The sequence below is a fragment of the Eumetopias jubatus genome, unplaced genomic scaffold, assembly GCF_037043125.1.
Source record: "Eumetopias jubatus isolate StellerSeaLion01/CBP00866 unplaced genomic scaffold, mEumJub1_p1.0 scaffold_2, whole genome shotgun sequence".
Taxonomy (NCBI): Eukaryota; Metazoa; Chordata; class Mammalia; order Carnivora; family Otariidae; genus Eumetopias; species Eumetopias jubatus.
In genome coordinates, this window is record NW_028274808.1 from 201,184,046 (window position 1) to 201,207,244 (window position 23,199).

General features: G+C 44.9%; 1 protein-coding gene and 1 pseudogene across 1 annotated transcript in view; one reads left to right on the top strand and one right to left on the bottom strand.

Annotated features, from left to right (window-relative positions):
- POLN (DNA polymerase nu) overlaps positions 1 to 23,199 on the top strand; it is a 28,628-nt gene that overhangs the window by 4,101 nt on the left and 1,328 nt on the right. Inside the window, exons 2-6 of the mRNA XM_088021358.1 lie at positions 5,777 to 5,856; positions 7,761 to 8,261; positions 10,695 to 10,888; positions 16,159 to 16,271; positions 21,199 to 21,356. Of these exons, the coding sequence (XP_087877484.1) occupies positions 5,777 to 5,856; positions 7,761 to 8,261; positions 10,695 to 10,888; positions 16,159 to 16,271; positions 21,199 to 21,356 (1,046 nt within the window). The remainder of the gene's footprint in view (positions 1 to 5,776; positions 5,857 to 7,760; positions 8,262 to 10,694; positions 10,889 to 16,158; positions 16,272 to 21,198; positions 21,357 to 23,199) is intronic.
- On the bottom strand, positions 21,778 to 22,058 carry LOC148164938 (large ribosomal subunit protein eL43 pseudogene; annotated as a pseudogene).

The window sequence follows — 23,199 nt, forward strand, 5'->3', positions numbered from 1 at the left end:
GTCGTGATCCCAGGGTCCTGGGATTGAACCCCTTGTCTTTTCAGGCTCCCTGCTCAGCGGGGAGCCTGCTTCTCCCTCTCCCACTGACCTGCCCACCCTGCTCGTGCTCTCTCTACTTTTTTTTTTAAAGACTATTAGAGCACGAGTGTGGGGCGGGGCAGAGGGAGAGGGGCAGCAGACCCCCCCACCCCCCACTGAGTGTGGGAGCCCAATGTGGGACTCCATCTCAGGATCCCGAGAACATGACCTAAGCCAAAATCAAGAGTCGGATGCCCAACTGAGTCACCCAGGTGCCCCTCGCTCAAAATACTTCTGCTACCAGTGTGCCTTATTGGATTCATTTGCAGCTCAGTTGAGCGTGCTGAGGTACTTCTGGTTGTTTGTATGACGCTGTAACTGTTGGTGTGCTTTGAGCTCTCTGAGGCGAGGTATGCTGTTCTCTCCTTGAATTTGGCCACAGGTGGACTCACCTGTTTATTCTCCCACTGATTTGTAAGAGCTTTCTACACACAATACATATATGTGAAGGACTTTTTTTTAAAGATTTTATTTATTTGACAGAACACAAGCAGGGGGAGCAGCAGAGGGAGAGGGAGAAGCAGGCTCCCTGCTGGATCCCAGGACTCCCAAGATCATGACCTGAGCCAAAGGCAGACACTTAACAACTGAGCCACCTAGGCGCCCTGTGAAGGACTTGTCTATTATATATGTTGTAAATATTGTCCTCAATATTTTTGGGAGGTCTCTTTTTTTGGTAATACTTGGGAAATTCTTTTAAACAAAGCCAAAAACATAGAGTTCATAATCCCACATTTAGGGGCGCCTGGGTGGCCTCAGTCATTAAGTGTCTGCCTTCGACTCAGGTCATGATCCCAGGGTCCTGGGATCGAGCCCCACATCGGGTTCCGTGCTCCGCGGGAAGCCTGCTTCTCCCTCTCCCACTCCCCCTGCTTGTGTTCCTGCTCTCACTCTGTCAAATAAATAAATAAAATCTAAAAAAAAACATTTAAAAATATTTTCTTACATGCTTATACCCACAGGCACGTGGTGAAAGGGTTCATCTGCACATTGTTTTCTTGGTTCAGCCTTTTGCTTTGTTGAACCCTCTCTCCTTGTTGCTAACCAAGCTGGTAACAAACTTAGTATGTCTCTTTTATGTTTTTGTCCCATTTCTTTCTGTGATTGTAATTCTAGCCCGCATGTGTGGCTGTGCTGTGCCATCCAGACCCCTCCTTGCTTCCAGTGGGATTGGCTGAGGCCTTCCTTGTGACGGAGCCTCCCCTTCACTCAGTCCTTGGGTCCCCCCATAAATTTCCTGTGGGCGAAGCTCAGTCTGGTTCCCAGGAACCAGATCTGCTGCAGTTGGTGCCAGAAGCGGTCTGAGAGGGCACACGTGGCGTTTTGGAGTTTGGTCATCCTTAGGCAGATGCACTGATGACCTTCACAGGTGGTAGGCAGAATAGGACTGGTAGCAGTGAGTTCCAGCTTGGACTGGGGGTGGGTGGTGTGGCATACCAGTGGAAGCCGCTGCCCTGACTGCTGGGATTTACTGGGTACTTGAAAAGTACAGGGCAGTGGCAAACAATGGAATTGGCAGCTGTGGCTAGGAATAATAAGTCCTTTGGAAAAAGACATGGGGTGAGGGTGATTAATTAGCGTTTAAAGGCTAAATGTAACCAGGGGTCTTCCCTGGTAGCGTAAAAAGAGACCACTCACAGCCACAGACCAGTGCTTAGTCCTGAGACTGGAGAGCTCTAGAGAAGGTTGGCTTCTCAGCCCAGGCAGGTGTGCTACCTCAAGGTCAGGGCCTTGATCAGAAGGGGACCAGACCCTGAGATCTGGCCTGGGATTACCTGATTGGCACATTCAAATCCTGAATCCCAGATGCCTCTGGGACCTGCAGAAGTGGCTACTTCTCTGTTAAAAGCTAGTGTCCCATCCTCCTGCCATTGCTGAAGACCGTGAAGGATGCTTTTTCCAGAAGGAGGAACTTCTGCCTCCTTCCGTCCTGGCCATTAAGTCAACAGCCTCACCAAGAAGTAGTGGGCCTGTTGAGGAAGCCTGTAAGACATGCACCAGTCAGGTGAAACAAACCATAGGAAATTTGAACAGGGAAAGGTACTGCATGTTAGCTAGTAAGGGGATTAGCTACCAAGGAGTAAAGAATGAACACAGTAAAGGCAGACACAGAGCAGCTCCCTGAGGTAGAGTGTTGAAGGAATAAACAGTGAGAATGACTTGGCTAGCCTGTCACCTGCTGTCCCAGTACAAGCACCTGGGGCTCTTTAGTGGAGTGGCCATGGGCTGGGGTGAAGACCACACGTGGACCCAACCACATGCACACCCACTCACCAGGGCTGATCTAGTTACTGCCTCTGCTGAGTGTCCAGGCTTCCAACAGCAGACCAAACACCGAGACCCTAGTAATACCATCCTTTGAGGAAACAGTCACTTGGTCACAAGTTGACGACACTGAACCCCTCGTTCCCCTAAAGGTGCAGTGACCTATCTTGATTGGAATTGACATGTTCCAGGCCTGGCTTTCCCTTTCCCGTTTGTAGGGCTTCAGTGATCCACTGACAGTACCACAAGCATTGCATTGGACGTGGGGACACACTCTACAGGAAGGGAGCTAAAGCAGGCACGTGATTATGGGACCCAAGGGTTCCCTCAGCCACACACCCAGCAACACCACCCCGACGGAGGAATGGCCTGTAGCAGGTGCAGCTTGCACAGCGTGGAGGAGCCACCTCCAGGTTGCGGTGTCCCCAGTATGTACAATTAAGGGGTCTAAAACCAAAAGGGCGATGTGGGAGTGGTCCTGCTTATTGTCACTCCCAGTGCTCCAGTTGGTAAAAATCTGTCTCTCCCCCAACACTTCTGGGTTCTGCAGAATGAGTCTTGACTGACAAAGGGGAAGCCCACCGGGGGCATGGGAAGAATACCATTTAATTTGAAGCTGCAGCTCCTGCCCTGTCCTTTCAATAGCCTTATGCCAAGGGACTGGCAGGCACGGCATGTAATCTGCATCCTGTTTGGGGTGTGTCCTGGTCATCAGAAGTCAGGACTGTTACATGATGGTGCAGGGAAGCATATATTTGGTACCCGGGTGATAGGACTAGTCACCGCTGTCCTCTGTCCAAATCTCAGTGCAGTGACTGTGGTGGCCAGGGGCTTACACCTCCCAGGGATGAGGGGTTTGCGTAACTCCATCAATCAGGTAAGCCACCTAGACCAACAGAGGTGCTAAGCCAGGGTGAGGGGATTCTAGAATGTGCATTAGAGGAGGGACACGAATCTCATCTGTAGCTTTGAGACCAGCTGCAGTGACCAGGGGATGCAGTTCATCCCATTAACTTCCTTTTAAAAGCTGCTTCCAGCAAGAGGCCCACCAGAACCCTGAAGGGGCTACTTTCTGAAACGTATCTGCAGCAAGTGGCTGGGAGCAATGCAGTGTAGTGCCGAGCAGCGGAGGACTGCAGTGAGCCCTGTGGATGCCCAGGTTCCCGTACTAGTACTAAGCCATTTGTCACCCCCACCTGTGGGAGTCTGTCTGTCTGCTCACCACACAGCCACTCCTGGTGGCTGCCTCAGCTGCACACTCCTTTCCCAGGGGCAGCCGATCCAATGACTGCTTGGTGCTGGCATATAAAGTCGCGCTCCCTTGACCCAATGGGGGCTAACTCCACAGGCCTTCCAGTCCCAAGCAGGCCTTTGTAGTGACTGCATTGTGGTCTGGTCCTCCTGTCGTGCTCCTGTACACGCTGATCCTGAGAGCACTCCCCAGTAACATTTCAAATGCAAACCACCTCAGAGTCAGCCTCCTGGGGACCAGGCCTGTGCCAGTAGGTGTGTATAACACACTCGTATACAAAAATGGGGAGATTTGGTCATGGGTTGCAAAAATGAGATATTTTCACAGATTTCTGCATCTTCGAGGCAGCTAATAAAGCTCTAAGTCATTCATTTCAGTGACTGTGTGCTTCGTGGTGTACATGTTCCATAATTTATTCATCATCTTCTTTTCTTGATTGGTATCTGCTTTGTTTTCAGTCCTTTGCCATAAAGCAATACTGCAATAGATGTCTTGGTTTAGACCTATTTACTGTTGCGTATATGTCTATGAAACTGCCAGTAGTGAGGTTGTTTGGTTAGATGATTTATACAGTTATATCTCTGTTTTTATTGAGGGTACACACACACACACTCTATACACAAAACACATATATTCTGAGTTTATAATAACATTTCACAAACTGAACACTCCTGTAACCTTCATGCAGATCAAGAAACAGAACATCAGCACCCTGGAAGCCCATCTTTGCTCCCTTTAGGGCACTCCTCTTCTCAACTCTCAAGGGTGATGCTTGTATTTTTAATTTTAATAGGTGTTGACAGTTTACTTTCTAAGAAGATTCTAGCTATTCACATTTTTACCAGCAATGCCTGAAACGACCTCTTCCTTCCACCTCCAGTTGTATTTAGTTTGCATTTCCCTGACCACTAGTAAGTTTGAGTATTATATCATGTTTATTTGCTTTTTGGATTTGCTAATTTGTGTACCACTTCTTCCTATCTTTTGCTCATTTTTTAAATTGAATTCTTTTTTTGCCAGTGTTTAAGGATTTGTTGTATAATACAGGTATTAGTATTTTGTCCCATTTCTTTCTGTGATTGTAATTCTATCATTTTTGTTCCAAATGGTTTTCTCAGTGTTCTGTTCTTCAGAAGCAGTGCTGCTATCCCTATTTATTAATCTGTTGTTTTCTACTGAATTGAGATGCCATCTTTGTTCTGTAGTAGAGACTCATAAAGCCATGGGTCAGTTTCTGGATTGTCTATTCTGTTCCAGAAATCTTTTGACTCTTCCTATTCGAATACAATGTGGATTTGATTTGGTGGTTGAATAGTATGTTCTGATAATCCAGCAAGGCAAGGCTTTTATTGGTTTTTAACTTACCTTCTGTGTCTGTTTTCAGATATTTAGTATTTCATATGTACTTTGACATTTTTTCAATTAAAAGAACACTGTAGGGTCTCTAAGTGGAATTGCATTAAATTTATTTTTGGAAGAATTGAACATTTTATGCATACCTGGATGCTATGTCCTTCCATTTGTATAGATCAAGTTTTATGCATTTTGTGAGATTTTAAGTTTTCATCGAGTGCCTCGTGCCTTTTTGTTAAATTATCCTAAGTTCTTTCTACTGTAAAGATTTCCCCTGTTTGCATTCCTTGGTTGTTATTGTTGCTGTGGAGGGAACATAAATCACAGTGGTTATGAGCACAAACACCTGAGTCATGTTGCCTGGGGTTGAATGTGGGTTACATCACTTACTGTTCAGCCCAGGCTTATTAAAATTAAAACAAAATTTAAAAGAGAGGTTTGTATTAATGGTGTTTTACTGAACTTCTAATTGTTCCATTGCAATATTATGCATTATAGGAATCTCCGCAAACCTTTAGTACTTTCAAGGTTTCCGTAAAATATTGAACTTGGGTTTTCGGACTCCAGTATTCAATGGAGACACCAACTAATACTTTCTGATAAACATGTCATGATTACGTGGATCTGTCTCCAGTTAATTTGAAGATATGTTACATAAATGTTTATTGCAATGGTAGTATACATTTTGGGTATGAATGTTTTTACACTGTTTTACGTAAGTAAATAACGAGTAAGTAGCATGTTTGTAGAGGCCACTTTCAATGTTTAGCTAATTATATTACTTAGATTCAATGTTTCTTTAATGCTTTCTTTTTGTGTTTTTAAAAGCTGCAGAAGTGGTAAACAATTCCCGTATTAAGTATTCAGTACTTCTTGAAAATGGGAAGAATCAATCACTGGAAAAAAGGGTAAATCATTTCAAATATGATTAATTCAAAATAGATAACTTTCACTCGTTCAACACATACTTACTAAGTATCTACTGTATGCTAGGCACTGTGGCTACCACACTTCAGAAAATCAAGAACAGAGTTCTACTCCAGGAGCCTACGGCTGAACTTGCTTGATTGGGGAGGGGAAGACAGAGAAGTGCGACCCTACAGGACGGTGCATTAGGTGCCATACATGGTAGGGGTCAGTCCCAATAACAGTAGGCGAGACCACTCACCCAGTTTTTGTGCTGTCTTGTTTCGTTTTTTTTCTGGGTGGTGGGGAGCGTGGTCTGGGAGTCTTCCTGAAGTGTGAAAATTATGCCTGAGTCGACATCTACAGGATGATTAGGAGCCCCACCTTTAAAGAATGGGGGAGGACTTGGCAGACGTGTTTAGGGAGAAAGCTGGGGCTCTGGGACAGCTGAAACACAGAACAGTTCCAGAAGGAAGGGGACACAACTCTCAGTGGGTGAGCTGTGTGGTGTGGGCCTGAGGGGAGGGGAAAGAAGATGTCATCTCACCAAAGATCTGGTAGGGGAGACACAGTGGCCGAGAGATTAGACTTGGGGGCAAAAACTACGTGTGTTCAAAGTCCAGCCTAACTCAGTCTAACTGAAACTCCCTGTAGTAAAGTGGGGATGGCAGGACCCGCCCAGGGTCCTGGGTTGCCCTGACGTTGGGGGAGAGGCGAGTCCCACAGCCATGTCAGGAACACAGGGTGCTCACTCACTTTGTGAGTGAGTGGAGATTTTCTCTCAGTGCCACTCTGGCTGTGTCCCTCCCATCACTGAGGTAGAGAGCCGGCTCACCAACGTTTTGCTTCCTTTCTCGCAAAAGAATTTTGAAAAGCGGTATACCTCGTGACATATTTTTAAGTTGACATTTAAAATATTCATAACAAATTTAAAATGTTTCACAGGACACAATTTCTGGTGTATTGACATTTTAAAAATGATTACATCATCATTAAAATATAACCACTAAAATCTAAATACTGTACTCTGGTAACTTAATACCCACAAGCATCCCTTTAAAAAACAACATGAGCAAGGTATTCTTCAGCAATCTAAATTTTTGTATTTCCCTTTTGCTCCTTGAACTCCTTTTCTTGTATCTTCTTCTGCAGAATTATTAACATAATATAATTTTATGCTTGGAAGTCTTTTCTTGAAACCATATAATATGTCTCTGTAATAAAAATATGAGTATAAACTTAAATTTTCTGTGACCATATGCCAAATACTGAAAAATTTTCCTCCAAAATTATTTTTAAAGTACTATTAATATACATTTGTTCAAAACAAAATAAATATATCACAAATCTGAAAAATAAACATTAAAAATACGTTTTATTCTAAATGAATCCAGTAATGAGATGGGTAGAGATTCTTTTTTTACCCTCAGTTTGTGAATTTATGAATGAATATTGCACAGTACTAGATCAAGATGGGAAGAGGATTGCTGTTGAGCTATATTTTTAAAAAATTTTAGTAAATAGATGAACATATTATCAAATAGTTGTGGTGATTTCATTTTCTCTGTAAATGGCCTTTACCTGGAAGTTAAATTATTCATCTTGAGCGTAAGGCGCATTTGTAACATACTCCCACCCATGGCATCTGTCATTGCACGCATCGGGTATGGTTGGAGACTTGTGGACTCCTCCCTATTCCAGCCCGTGATTCAGATATGCACTCCTACCTGGGTTGAGAAAAATTACTGCTCTAGAAGCTACTATATAGTTTCATTAGAAAGTTTGATCCTAGATAATGTGAAGCTGTGTCCCCACTTGACCTTAGATGAGGTTTACCAGAGATTAGTTTGGTTAGATCTGTCTTAGGATTCCATATTCTTGTGAAACATTTCACATTTTTCTACAGAATCTGAATTCTTCCACAAGCCAGACGTCAGGCTCATCCATCAAGCTCTGTCCTCCGTCCTCCAGTATCAGACTCACAGATCAGCCCTCTGCCGACCAAAACCAGAAGAACGTCAGCTCATTGGCTCCTCCCAGTTGTTTCATTCCACAGTGTAACCAAGAGGCTGCAGTCCTACAGAAAACGGAGTCTAAAAGAACGCATTTCCTAAAGGAAAATAAAAATAATGAAAAAAAAGAAATGCCTGTGAATCTTAAAAGAAAACATGGTACATGTCATTTTTCAGGGAAAACAAATAAACATGTGGCATTGGAAGAAAATGCTGATGAGGTTGAAGCCCACCTAAACTGTGGGAACGCAAGAGCATGCGAAAACCATTTTTGTGACGTTAGGTATTTGGATGATTTGGAGAAAAGCCAACTGGTTGAAATGCTCCAACAGGCAGGGGCCGTGGTGGTAACACTGATGTATGAGGACGGTTCGACCCAGCTAAGAGCTGAGCAGGTTAGTGAACAGTGTTGGGTTTTGTTTGTTTCTTTGGCACCATAAAAGAACCCCATTTTCTTTGTGTCTGATTTTGATAGGAGAGCTAGGAATAAGATTTGAAGCCCACCCTCCCCTCCCCACAGTGCTGAGTGACTGATAATGCATAGTTCTCTTCAGATTTTTAGGAAACTGCCAAAATGTTTTCCAGAGTGGGTATGCCTTTTTGCATTCCAGCAGCAACACACAAGAGTTCCAAGCCCTCCACCTCCTTGCCAATCCTTGTTGACTATCTGGTTTTAGCCATTCTAGTGGATGTGAAGTGGTATTTCACTGTGGCTCTAAATTGTATTTCCCTAGTAACTAATTACATTGAGCATCTTCTCATGTGCTTAGTCCCATTTTTGTATCTTCTGTGGTGAAATGTCTGTTCAGATCTTTTGCCCATTTTTAAATCGGGTTATTTGTGTCTTATTTTGGATCTGTAAGCCTTCTTTCTATATTCTGATATGAGTCCCTTGTCTGATCTGTGATCTGTAGTTCTCCAAATCTGTGGCTTATTTTTTTCAATTTCTTACAGGTGTCTTTTGAAGCACAAAATTTTTTAAATCTGATGAATTCTATCAATTTTTTTTGTATTGCTTGCACCTTTGTTGTTATATTTAAGAATGCTTTGCCTATCCCAGGTCTTGAAGATTTACTTCTGTTTTCTTCTAAGAATTTATGTTTTTGCTCTTACATTAAAATCTGTGGCTGACTTTGAGTTAATTTTTGTTGTGGTGTGAGATAAGGGGCACAAACCTGCCTCTTGTGTGTTGATACCCAGCTTTCCAAACACTGTTGATAAGACTCTTCTGTCCCCATTGAATTTTCTTGGCACTTTTCTCAAAATTCAATTGACTGTAAATATAAGGACACTCAGTTCTTTCCTTTGATCTATATGTCTATCCAGATGCCAGTACCAAAGGGTCTTGGAGTGTGTCTTCTAACTTTGTGTTTTTCAAGATTGGTTTGGGTATTCTGGTTACTTTGCACTTCCATATAAATGTTAGCATCAGCTTTTCAATTCCTTCAGGCACGCAGCTGAGATTCTGATGCAGATTGTGTTGAGTCTATAGATGAACTTTAGTTTTGCCATCTTAACAGTACTAAGTTTTCGGGCCCATGAACAGGGGTGTCCCTTCATTTACTTACACCTTTAGTTTCTTTTAGCAGTGTTTTGTAGTTTTCTGTGTGGTATACAAATCTTGCTTTACCTGTCATTTTTGAAAGATATTTTTGCTCACTAAAGAGTTATAAGTCAATAGTTTTTTTTTTTCTTTCAACAGTTGGAAGATGTCTTCTAGCTTGCTTTGTTTCCCACTGGACATCTGCTGTCTCGCTTCTCTTGATCTCTGTGTAACGCCCCTCTCCCACCTGCCTGGCCCCTGCCCTCGCCCCTTCTTTTAAGGTTTTCCCTTTATCGTTGGTTTATAGCATGTGATTGGTGTGCTGTTCTAAATGTTTCTTATACTTGGGGTTTATTGATTTAGGTTCTACAGATTAACTTGGGAGAACTGACATTCCTGTTAGGAGTTTTGTGGTCCTCAAGCGTGGTGTGTCTCTGTTAGTTAGGTCTTCTTTGGCTTCTTTCACCAGTACTTGTCATGTAGTGTAGCATACAGATCCTGTACGTGTTTTGTTGATTTCTATTTAAGTATTTCATTTTTTGGAATGGTTATTATAAATGGTAATGCATCTTTTTATTTTTACTTTCATTTTCATTTATTTTTTATTTATTTTTTTAGAATAGAATAAGGAAAAAAGGGAGAGAGAGTCGGTGGCGGCAGGGGGGCGGGCAGGGGCAGAGGGAGAGGTGGAGAAAGAATCCTAAGCAGGTTCCACATCCAGCATGGAGCCTGATGCAGGGCTCAGTCTCACAACCCTGAGACAATTACCTGAGCCAAAATCAAGAGTCAGATGCTTAACCGCCTGAGCTACCCAGGCACCCCTGGTAAACACATTGTTTTTAAAAAAAGATCATTTTTACATGTTCATTGAGAGTACATAGAAATACAATTGATTTTGTGTTTTAATCTCGTATCTTGCAACCTTAACTAAACTCACATATTGGTTCCAGGAAGTTTTTTTGTAAATTCCCTTTGGTTTTCTATGCAGACATTTGTGTCATCTGTAAATAGAGACAATATAGTTCTTCATTTCTGATCTATATGCCTTTTATTTCTTTTTCCCATTATGTTACTCTAGCTAAGACTTCTGTTATGATGTTGAATAGGGAGGAGTCCAGATTTGGAGAGTAAGATCATGGGTTTGGCTTTTGGCCTTGACTGTCATTAAAAGAGCTATTTATTTACAAATTTAATTGTAGGCCTTTTCTCTCTGTTTAATTATAAAACATACCTTTCTTGAATAAATACACTGTGTTTAATTTTGAAACTGTATTTGTATTCACAGGCTCTGTTTCCCTCTGTTAAAGGAATTGCAATGTTACTGCAGAGTCGTGTAGACGGCAGTGGTCCTCTGGATGTCTCAGCCTCTGACAGTGTCCTGGGGGAAGGCGCCACACTCCGTGATCAGTATATCTACCTCCAAACAGAGCACTCCTCTACTGGGGGCCAAGAGCAAGAGGCATATAATCAGTTTGCCAGGTCAGAAATCTCCTCCCACTGCCTTACTTCCTACTTACATGTCTGCTTCGTTGAGTCCAATTAGAGTCTCCCAAGCTCCAACTTTAATTATTTAAACTTTTAGACGTTTTGTACAGGCACATGAAAATAAAATGGATCTAAATGACAGCTCTGCACACAGTAGCCTGCTTTCCCCCAAAGAGCTTCTGGAATGAAGGCTCCATCCTTCCATGGGAGCCCCTCCAGGATTTGAATCAACATCTCAGTGAGAAGTTGGTAAGAAAAGCTTCATCCCAAGGCCTGAAGATCCACTGTCGTGACCACAGTCCCAGACGATCTTCCTCATCTCACTCACTCACAGCATTAGAAAATTAAAGTAAATTAAATTCAAAAAGTAAATTGTCCTCAGTACCACCTAATTTCATAGCTTCATTCTGTGGAAATAGTTAAGACACACCTCACTTGGACCTGCCCTTTAGAATTGGACAGTTTTAGATCGAGCAGGGATGCTTGAGCTGCCCTGTAGCGATCCTGAAAAGTCCTGCTGGGGGTTCCAGCCCCTGCCCTCGTTACAGCTCTTCTGCCGTGTTGTCAGCCTGACTCCGGTTTCTGCCTTGGGTGGGGACATCCACTTCCTGCCCACCCAGCCCTCGGAGTCCCAGCCCCTTTGCTGCCTGGCAGGATCTCCCTGAAGCTGCTGTCCTGAAGAGGCATTCACGGAGGCTCAGGGGTGAGCAGGTGGTGCCTAGGCCTGGCCCCGTTGGCCTCCTACAGTCTCACTGGGCTGTGGGGGAGTTGTCGGCCGTTGCTGCGTCTGTGTTGTCCCAGCGAGGAATGCCAGAGGCCAGTGTTATGGCTGGACCAACCGTTAGAGTTCCTAGGATCACAGGACACAATTCAGCAAAAGCCATCAGGGAACTTTGAGGAACAAGATTCATTACTCACAGGTCCTGGAGGGTACACACCACACCGGGGGGCCACACAGCAAAGTCGTAGCTACAGAAAGAGAGGGCACAGGCCTGAGGCTCAGCCTTTATTATGGTCTGAGGATGGGGGGCTGGCAGTTTCAAGGTTTCACTCTTTATTGCTAATAGAAATCATAAAAGTGGGAGTTAGGGTGCAGGAAGGGAAAGGATCACTCACAGGTCAGGTGTCTAGGTGCCCCCGGCCTGTCTGGAAGGGAAGCTGCATGGATGGGGGTGGCCCTGTTCCTTGCATGGGCGTTTCGCTGGTGGCTTATCATGCAGCAGGCAGTATGGATGTCTTTTGAAACGGATGCCTGAACAATCATAAGCTTAACATCAGGTACTTATACTGCAGTAAATTTTGGTGAGAATGGGACAACGTTTGACTAATAGAGCAGCCTGCTCACAAGAAACCCATAGCCTTATTTTTACCTAATTTTCTTCTGAAAGAACAAGTAGGCAGGTCTATTCTATGGAAGATCTCTGTGAGAACAGAGCCCTAATATTTGGGTGGCCTTTTCTGAATTCTGGATGTATATATCTTACTCAGTGCTCTTTACTTGGACATCTGATAGTCACTAGGGCCTCAACAAGTGCAAAACTGAACTCCTGTCTTCCCGAAACCTGCCTCCAACAGGCTTTGCTGTCAGGGTTAATGTCAGCATTTGCTCTCCGTAAGCTCAGGCCAAGGGTCCTGGCATAATCTTTAACTTCCCTCTTCCTTTCATCCAAGCTCTTAGTATATCCCATTGGCTCTGCCTTCAAAATACAGCTAGAAGCTGACCTCTCTTCCCTTCTGCGGCTGCCATTTGGTTCAGGCCTTCACCTCCTGACCGAACCAAGCAGGGGCTTCCTGAGGGCCGCCTGCCTCCACCTGCCCCCAGCCTATTTTCCGCACGGCTCCCAGAGAGGGTCTGAGCACTAAGTCAGGTCACAACACTCCCTGCTCGGAGCCCTGCAAACAGCTCCCGATGATGCCCGCAGGTCTGCGCGTGGCCCTCACCAGGCCTGGGAACTCCTCTTCCCCTGCTCCCACTGCACACCAGCCTTCTTGATCTACCCGGGGGTCTTCCTTGTACCACACTCTTCCTCCCCTGCCGTGTGCTCCCAGGTATCTGCAGGATGTGCTACCCATTCCTCTAAACCATATCCCCCCAACACACACAAAGCAAATTATGAAAACATGAAAGTAGAGAGTGTAGTGTAATGAGTCCTATATACACACCCACTCAAACCAAAGGTTTTTCCATGCTTCCTTCATCTGCCCCTTTTTGAGGAGAGGGGTAGGGAGCTAGGATTAGGGGAAAATCCCGGACATGTCGTTTTTAGTTCACAGGGCTCAGGATGCAGCTCTAAGACACCTGGCCACAATGCCATTCTCAAACTTAGCAAATTTAATACTCAGTCCACATTTGAAGTTACCTGATTGTTTTTATTTTTTATTTTTTTTTAAATTTTATTTATTTATTTGACAGAGACACAGCGAGAGAGGGAACACAAGCAGGGGGAGTGGGAGAAGGAGAAGCAGGCTTCCCACAGAGCAGGGAGCCCGATGCGGGGCTTGATCCCAGGACCCTGGGACCATGACCCCAGCCGAAGGCCGACGCTTAACAACTGAGCCACCCAGGCACCCCTTACCTGATTATTTTTAAAATTGTTTCTGCACTTGATCTACTGGGATCAGGACCAGCAAGGTCACGCATGCCATTCCTTGTCTCTCCTCCTTCTTCTACTAAGAGCATCCTCCGACCTCTGACCCCATCTTGCAGGAGGTCCCATGTCCTGGGCTTATCTGTTTTGTGATTGTGGGGTTCTTTACCTTGTTCCCCTTTCCTCCATACTTTCTGTAAGCTGGAGCTTCGTTCTACGAACTCCATTATCCAGCTCCAGCTTTTTTCACAAGGGTACTTCCCTGGGTGGTGCTGTCTGCTTCATACCCCATCACACACAGTTGGATGGTCAGATTTAGCAAATAAAAATGCAGGGTGCTAAGTTTGGATCCCAGATAAACAATTTTTTAGTATAACTATGTCCCAAGTGTTAGAAGAGACATTCTTACACTACAGGCATACATCTCTAAAAAATATATTTTTTTTCATATAAAAATTATTCACTGTTTTTCTGAACATCGTGTTTAGCTGGGTGCCCTGCACTCGATCCGGCTACCTTCTGCGATGCAGTTGTGTTGTCCTCACATCCGTGACACTCCAGTGGAGCTGTGGGCTAGGCGGTGTCAGCATGCTCCCTCCATTGTGAATGTCCCCACTGAACGTCCCCTCAGTGGTCATCGAAATCAGTTTTTCCGTATGTCTGGAAGATGGTGATTTTTCTGTGTCTATCATTTCTTCCACACATATTGGGTAAAATTTTCTATAGAGAACTTTCCTCCTTCAACGAGGCCTTTTGTTCACCTTACACTTCAAGTCTTCCCTGAGGTGTTAGAGCATGGTCAGAAGGCCTTCCCTGCCCACTGTGTATAGCGTGCCCCCTCCCCGCCCCGTCGCCCTGTGTGTCTGTCTCTGAGTGCCCCGAGCCAGGGGTTTTTATGTCTTGCTCATTCCTCTGTCTCCACAAGCCAAGAACAATGTAACAGAGTATGTGCTTCACAAATACTTATTGTTACTTTTGAACAAATGAGTATTAAGGTTTAATTTTTATAAGTTCCAAGACAATTATATGAAGACATGGCCTCACATACCATAAAATTGGAAGTAATAATCCCAATTCTATGTTAGTATGTTTGAGATTTAAAATGAATTTAAATAAATCACATTTAAATGAAAACATAAATAACTTTTTTGCACAAAGCATACCGAATACCATTTATTGCACACCTGTGCAAGGTCTTCTTACACACACGTGCTCTCTTCATCTTCACATTAACTGTATGTGTTGGGTCTTATTAGTTCCACTTTATAGATGACAAAACTGAGACTCAGAGAAATAGCCCTAAGTCAGTCTTGAGACTCAAGCCTCCTCTTTTAGACCCAAGTCTACCTTTTTTATATTCTGGCTGCCTTTTTGTTTACAAACGTGACACAACTGACTTCTGTAACTGACTTACAAAACACACTGTGTTTCAGTCACTTTGTCTTACAAGATGCTCTTTTTGTTGTTTGTCATACCTTAAGTTAGAAACCCGCTAGCCTGCATCTCTTACTAGTGGGAGATCCTGCAGTTCTTAGGTGACCTTAGTAGGGACTTGGCGTCTGCAACAAGTAAGGGCGTCAGCATGGAAGTGCAGCTCTTCTCCCCCGTAAGCTCCCAGCCCGTCTCCCCTTCTCTCCTCCCTGCGCCCTCCCCAGTCCACAGAGCCAAGACCTGACACGGTGCTGCTGGCCCTCTGTCCTCCCTACCAGCTGGGCCCCCTCTTCCAGGGAAACCCATGTGAAGCCACGCAAGAAAATGCAAATGTCTGTGCAGCAAGCTGAGCAGAATCTAACTCTCTGTTGACCCTGTGTGGAAGACCCTCGTTAATGTATGAATAGAGAGTTCCTATAAAGGAAGTGCGGGCCCTGGCAGCAGCAAGATAGGGTCTTGCTGGGAAAATTGTTTAGCCACTCTGAGCCTCAACTTCCTTATCTGTAAAGTGGATCTGGTGCCTGCCTAACAGGGTTGTGCTGAGATTTCAGTGTAACAGTCCTTTGAAGTGTTTAGCATGGTGTCGTAATGGTAAGTGTTCAGTAAATGCCGACTCTTATGAATCCCATATCCAAGGAGCTCACAGAGCAATGGGGTGAGCCTACTTTCAAGGCAAATTACGGTACAAATGTGGTCCTGCCTGCAGCTGGTACATGGACAGGAGTAGAGAGGAGGGGAAACTCCCCGCCTGGAGAAAGGGGCAGTTTGCAGAAATCGTGGGAGGGGAATTGCAGGCAAGAATGCAGCATATGGCATGGCCCAGACTGTGGGAGGACGTGGCACCGTGTGCTGGTGGAGGAAAGACAGTTCAGTGTGAGCGGAGGGCAGCGTGTTGGGAGCGCGTGCTGGGAGAGCAGGCTGGAGAGCCGTGCTGGGGAGCCTGTAAGGAGTCCAGAGTGTGTGTGCTCTGCTCAGGACCGCCGGGCTTAGTCTGCAGTAATGCGACTTCTCCCAGGGATGGGCTCTGAACAGCTGTGGGGCCTGTCTCAGCTTCATCATCTGTAAGTGCAGAGAAGTAACACCTTCCCACAGGATTCAGGTTAATCCACGGAAGGCTCCTAGAAGAAGAATGTCTACAAGGTAGTATTAGCAAGTGACACCTGTCAGTAGAGCAATAGATATTTTTTCCAAGGTCAGAAGTTCTAAATTAATGTCTGAATCAGTGAATTTCTTTTTATCTTCCAGGAAAGTGCTGTTTCAAATGCTGAAATGTAAATGTCCTGTTGTTTGTTTTAATGCTAAGGACTTTGTGCGAACAGTGCTGCAGTTTTTTGGTAAAGATGGCAGCTGGAAGCATGGTAAGTTTTAGTTTTTATAATCTCTTAAATTGAGCTCTCCAGCAGTGATTCCTCCTGGGAATGGGAGGTGCGGAGGCAGGGTCCAAAGCACCAGCTGTGTGGCCTTGTGCCCCAAGAGTGAGGGGCACTTTCCCTCTGTGCTTTAGATCGTTTGATTTTTTTTTGCAAGTATAATTACTTTTTATAATTTAAAATAAGAAAAGTGATTTATGCAGTGTGGTCAGATGGGATGTGTTGTTACCACAAATAGCTTATAAACTCCCTACGAATTAAATTAAAGTCCAGACACATGAAAAGATAAGATGCTCAACATCTCTCATCATCAGGGAGATGCAAATCGAAACTACAATGAGATACCACCTCACACCTGTCAGAATGGCTAAAATCAACAACACAAGAAACGAAATGTTGGTGAGGATGTGCAGAAAAAGGAGCCTTCGTGTGCTGTTGGTGGGAACATAAACTGGTGCAACCACTCTGGAAAACAGTGTGGAGGTTCCTCAAAAAGTTAAAAATAGAGTTACCCTGTGACCCAGCAATTGCACTACTGGTTATTTATGCAAAGAATACAAAATACTAATTCAAAGGAATACATGCACCCTTAAGCTTATGGTATCATTATTTAACAACAGCCAAGATATGGAAGCAGCCCAAGTGTCCATCAAAAAGATGTGACATATACATACATATATACATACATAGATACATGCGTACAGTGGAATAGTACTCAGCCATGAAAAAGAATGAAATCTTGCCATTTGCAATGACATGGATGGAGCTAGAGAATATTACGCTAAGTGAAATAAGTCGGTCAGAGAAGGACAAATACCGTATGATTCACTCATATGTGGAATTAAAGAAACAAAACAAATGAACAAAGGGAAAAAGGAGACAGACCAAGAAACAGACTCTTAACTGTAGAAAACACGTGATGGTGACCAGAGGGAGGTGGGGGGATGGGGGAAATAGGGAATGGGGATTAAGGAAGGCCCCTGTCTCAGTGAGAACTGGGTGTTGTTCAGAAGTGCTGAGTCACTGTACTGTACACCTGAAACTAATATGACACTACGTTAACTATACTGGAATTAAAATTAAATAATAATTCACATCAAAATAATATAGAACACGTTTTTATCTTTCATTTAACATAAGAATTTGTAATAACTTTTCTTAGATGGACAGACATGTAGCAAAGCAAATATAGCAGAAATGCTCCTTATAGAATCTAAGTAGTGGATATTATGAGGGTTCACTGGATAGTTCTTTTTAAATGTCTGCATGTTTGAAAATATAATAAGAGGTTGGAAAAAAATCTTTTTTAGTATTTGTATTTATTTGGGAGATAGTGAGAGCAAGAGAGATCACAGAGGGAGAGAGAGAAGCAGATTCAAGGCTGAGCATGGAGCCCAATGCAGGGCTCAATCCCAGGACCCCCAGATCATGACATGAGCCAAAGGCAGATCTTAACCGACTGAGCCACTCAGGTGCCCCAAGGAAAGAAAAACTCTTTGAATGTACAAAATTTTCAACACGTCCAAAATTACCTGTGATACAATAAGAAATACATATTTAGTCTTTGTCCTTGCTTCCTGGCACATAGTTCCTAAGACCCTTGCAATCCCCAGAGTGCTAAGAATGTCTTTTGTGGGCTAATGAGAGGACTGGGAGTGGGGGGCCCCTAGTGGGCTTCTGGATGGGGCAGTGGACAGAATGACCACACCGGGCTTAGTGGGTTGGACTTTAAGTCCCCCACCCCCACACCCCTGCCAGGGACAGAGAGGGGATGGAGAGGCAGTCAGTCTCAGTGGCCAGCGAGCTCATCAGTCGCACCTGGGCAGTGGAACCTCCATAAATCCCCTGCCCAGGGGGTGGGGGGATCTGGAGGGCTCCCAGGTTGGGGAGCACGTCTGGGTGCTGGGCAGGGGGGAGCTCTGCACCCCTTGCCCCATACCTTGCCCTCGGGATGGTCCCGAGTTGTGTCCTTCATGATAAATGGGTCACGAGTTAGTATAAGGTGCTTTCCGCAGTTCTGCGAGCCGTTCTAGCCAATTACGGAACCCGAGGAGGGGGTCGTGGGAACTCCGATTTGTAGATGGCGGGTGGGAGGTACGGGAGGCGTCTGAAGCACGGGTGGTCTTGTGAGGCTGCAGGGTCTGCACTCAGGGCAGCTGGTGTCAGAATGGCGCCAACTGTCAGACACCCGCCGGCGTCTGCAGAGCCTCAGACCCGTGGGCAGAAGACCGCACGCTGGGCACCAGAGACGGTGTTGGAAAACAACATGGTACCCAGCACTCAGCTTCAACAATTAACCAACTTATGTCCAGTCTTCCTTCCTCTGTAACTCCTCACACTTCCAACCACCTGCCTCCTGGCTTGATTTGTAGCAGATTCCAAGCATCATATGATTCATCTGTAAATGTTTCAATTATGTGGTGAAGCATGAAGGTTTCATTTTTAAGATGATGCCATCATCATCTCCCCCCAAATTAGTAGTAATCTTTCAGTGTTATTAGATATCCAGTCAGTGTGTGCGCTGCCCCTGTTGTCTTTAAATATCTTGTTTGTTTTTATTTTTGTACAGTTTGTGTGACTTGGGATCCAAACAAGAGTTGGGCTTAGGTTGTCCCGAAGCTAGGATAGGTATATGTTTCTTGTTTCTTTTTCTTCATCTATATATTCTCTCTCCCTGTTTTACTTTCCTGTAATTATTTTGTCCTTGTGGAGGGAACCAGTTTCTTTGTCGTGTAGGATTTCCCAGCGTCTGGATTTTTCAGAACGTATCACCTTCTTGCTGTTTAACACCTTCTTCTTGCTCTTCTATTTCTTGTAAATTGGCAGCGATTTCAGGCCTGATTTTGGGAGGGCAAGACTAAGACATGACCCCAACCCTAGGTAGTGGTGTGTCCTTCTGTCAGGAGGTACATGATATCTAGTTGTTTACCTTTTTTGTGATATTTGAACCCATTTCATATGTTGAATCTGTTCTCTGCTCTTTCATATTTATCACTTTATCTAGAATCTATTTCCAATCTCATTTTCTTTAAATTCCTCTTTTCCATCGCCTTTTCTTATGTAGGGCATTATCCGTTGCATTGATTGGCTTTTAAGTGTATTGCCAGTTCAGTTTTTATTTATGAAATTTTTTTGTTTTATTTCCTGAACGCTTTCATTTCTTTGTTCAGTTTTTATTTTTCTAAGTCACCTAATTTCCAACTATTTCTGATTCTGATTTATTTATTTTTCATCACTTCTATCATTTTCTCAGATTTTCTTAGCTCATTTTAAATCTGTTTTTGTTGGTATTTCTCTTTCAACTACTGGCATTTTCTCCCCAGTGTGGGGCCTTGGCCTGGCGGACTTTAGTATGTGAGGTAGAGGAGATTACAGGAACCAGCCCCCAGGCCCTTCCCCAAGAGTTTTCAAGAATGTTAGCAGAGCCTTAATTTTGGAATATTAGGGCTCTGAAAAGGCAAGTAGAGTGAACTAGTCCTCCTGGGTCAGTTAGCATTGCCAGATGGTGTTGGGTCGGGTCATGCACAGCCGACGTGGGTATAGGTCCAAGAGCACCTGCCGATGTTGTCCCAGCCAAGGTTCCAAATCTGCCAATGTCAGAGACTTCCTAGACATCAAACAAAAAAGTCATGATACTGGTTGCATTGGCAAATATAAATCTCTTAGACTGGCATAATTTAAAGGTGCCAGAAAATATAATATTTAGTGTGTTGTGATCTAAGACTATAGTTTTGTTTAAAAGCAAACTCCTTATTTTTATGTAGCATTATTCAAAATGTTAAAGTAACTTGGGGCACCTGGGTGGCTCAGTTGGTTGAGCATCCAAGTCTTGATTTCGGCTCAGGTCATGATCTCAGGGTCCTGAGATAGAGCCCCACGTTGGGCTCCATGCTCAGCGCAGAGTCTGCTTGGGATTCTCTCTCTCTCTCCCCCTCGCTTGTGCTCTCTCTAAAATAAATAAATCTTAAAAAATAAATAAATAAATAAATAAATAAATACATCTTAAATAAATAAATAAATAAATCTTAAAAAACAATGTTAAAGCAACTTGAAAATGCAATCACTTAGAATTCAGATTTCTCTCTCAGTTTATCAGTCCCCCCCCCCCCCCAGTTATAGCTCCCCTGTCCGTGTCTAAAATACTCTGGTACTAAAACTTATTTAGCAAATGTCTTTTTTATTTTTCACAAAGCATCTTCCCATATGTCTTGCAGAGACGTACAGTAACCTCTTCCCTGGGTTTTGGATGGGAAAACTAGTACTTAGGGGCAGTGACTGCCCAAGTTCCAGGGGTGAACTTGTGCTTGGTTCTTTTTACATATTGCAATGCAGCAGAGATCTGGGGGTCTCTCAGGTTTTCCTCCATCAGGGGAAATGCCCCGAATGCCAGCCATCTCTGTCCTCAAGCACACTGCCCTCCTCCTTCCCCCCGCCCGCCCGCCGAACTCGGCAATGAGGACGCTTATGCTCTTTCTTCTACCCACAAGACTTGGGTTCCTGGACACCCTGAAGAGGGGTCAGGAGTGCGTAGGAAGGTAGCCCAGTGAGAGGCACAGGGTCGGAAAGCTGGGGAGCAGGGGCGGGGACAGGTGGGGGAGAGGAGGCCAGAAGAGGGCCTGAGGGTTCTCACCGCCACCTCTCTGAACATTTTTGAGAGGTCCCAGTTCCACGTTATTTCATTGCCCCTCTTTGGCTGTCTGGGGTCAGTTCCCTATGGAGATTGCCTGTGTGAGACCTGGCTCATGGAGGCCGCTCGTACCAAAGGCTCCAGTTCCTCAGGAACAGTGGAGCATCCCTTAGGCACTCACTTCTGTAACTTGAGGGCACAGCAATGCTATTATTATTATTTTGATCCTCAAGTAAAGGACGGTTCTTCGGTTTTCATGCAGTGACTAAATGGCCTTTTTCTCTGTAGTTGTTCATTTTGTAGGGCTCGACCCCAGAATTGCTGCATGGCTTATAGATCCTGGGGATGCTGCACCCTCTTTTGAAGATTTAGTGGCAAAATACCTTGAAAGCTCCATCTCTGTTAAAGTGAACTGCACATATGGGAATTCCTCAAGAAATGTTGTGGTGAGTTATGTTAAGATGAGGCTTTACCAACCTTAATCAACCAAATTTTTTCCTAGAAATTTTTTCTGCTTCATAAACAGTCCAGTAGTAAAAAGAACATTGCTGACATTCATTTTTACTTATTCTGCACAAATGCTTTTTACCCTCACATTTCTGGTGGAGGATATTGCGTTAGGACAGGTGACTTCTGTTCCTTCATGAAACTGTTCCTGGGAAGTCCATTCACAGTGTGATTCTTCTTCTTTTTTTTTTTTCCCAATAAAAATTAGAAGGATTTTTCATTTCCAAGTCCTTTGAGAAAGCAAAACTAATGCAACACAAATTGAAAGATCTAATTAATAAATTTAACAAGCCAAAGTAATTTTGTTACATAAATTAACCCATTTATTATAGGCTAGCAATGTTTCAAATGGTGGAGCTTCTACTGGTCTTTCAACTCCTTCAGTCATTTGATGGCGGGCTTTACTGTGACGGCACAGAAGCGATGCTGTAGGTCCAGGCGCCATCAGCAACGGTTTTCGTGCAGGAGCCACAAGGCCAGATCCCCACAGCTCGTCGTTTCGTCTTGGTTTTGCCACAGAAGGAGCAAGTGTATTTGGCGTGCTGGCTTATTTCAATCTTCTTCACCATTTTCCTGAGGGAGGCACCATAACGCGTCCTGTATTTACCCACGATTCTCACCTTCTTGGTGCATTTAGCCATGTTGCCGCAAACTAGGTCTGAGCCCAGAGAGACAGTGTGAGTCTTCTAAATGGACCCTCCGGCGTCAGAGAGCCACGTGCTCTGGGCCCCATGAGCTGCTCGTAGTGCCGGTGGCCTGGCCGCTGCCGCAGAGGCTCTGGCCACACCTCGCTCCATGTGCCCAGGTGTGTCTTCCCAAGCCCTATCCTAGAGACACACCCAGTTGTTAGGAACCGCGTCTGCAGAAGCCATAGTGCTCACGGGTCTGGAGCCCGGCCCAGAGCCCAGTGAGTCAGGCCCTCGAGGAGGTGGCCCAGGGGGAGCAGTGTGGCCACAGTTGGGCCCCTCTGTTGAGGCTTCCTGCATGCAAATCAACAGCAGCATGCTAGAAGTACAACGGGACGAGCATACAGGGGGCTCGGGGAGCACCAGGGTTGGCCATGGGGTGGGAACCATGGGGGCAGAGTGGCTGGTGATATGCAGGCCCTGAGGTTCGGGGAGGTCTGCTTGCTCCTGCTCTTCATCCTGCGCCATCTGTGAGGGAGGGTCTGAGTCAGGTGGGGGCTTGGGGGTACAAATATGGAAACTCACTCTCCCTTAATTTAAAGAGATGTGTCAGAGGAATATGTGGGAGCTCCCAGACTCAGAGGGAAAGCAGTAGCAGGCCATGGGAAGATGTGAGCCTCAGGCCCTGGGGCCAGCAGTGAGCCATGGGTCACTTTTGTCAAAGACCCACGGTAAGTTCCCTCACTGTGCCACATGTGTGCCCCTTGGCAGGGGGACAGGGCGTGGAGTTGAGTTCTACTGATTGTAGGATGCCGGGAGGGGAACTTCCTCAAATAGCAGCTGAGACACTGTCACTGAAACAGGGACTTGCCCACCTCAGCACTACCAGTCTCAGTGTCCCAGTTTATAGATGAGAAGACCAAGGTGGAGAAAGGTCAGTGTGCACGCACCTTGCCCAAGGTCAAGTTGAGGCTATGGATCAAAGCGTGGGTTTCTGACTATAAGGTCTAGTTTCTTTCTAGTGCATCTAGGGCTGGGAGTGGCTGCAGGGAACGAAGCACCACCCTCAGAGGTGTGTTTTCTCCCTGTCAAGAAGCTGGGGCCCTGCACCCAGCTGCTCACAGTGCTGTGGACCCTGCCAGTCCCACCACTGCCC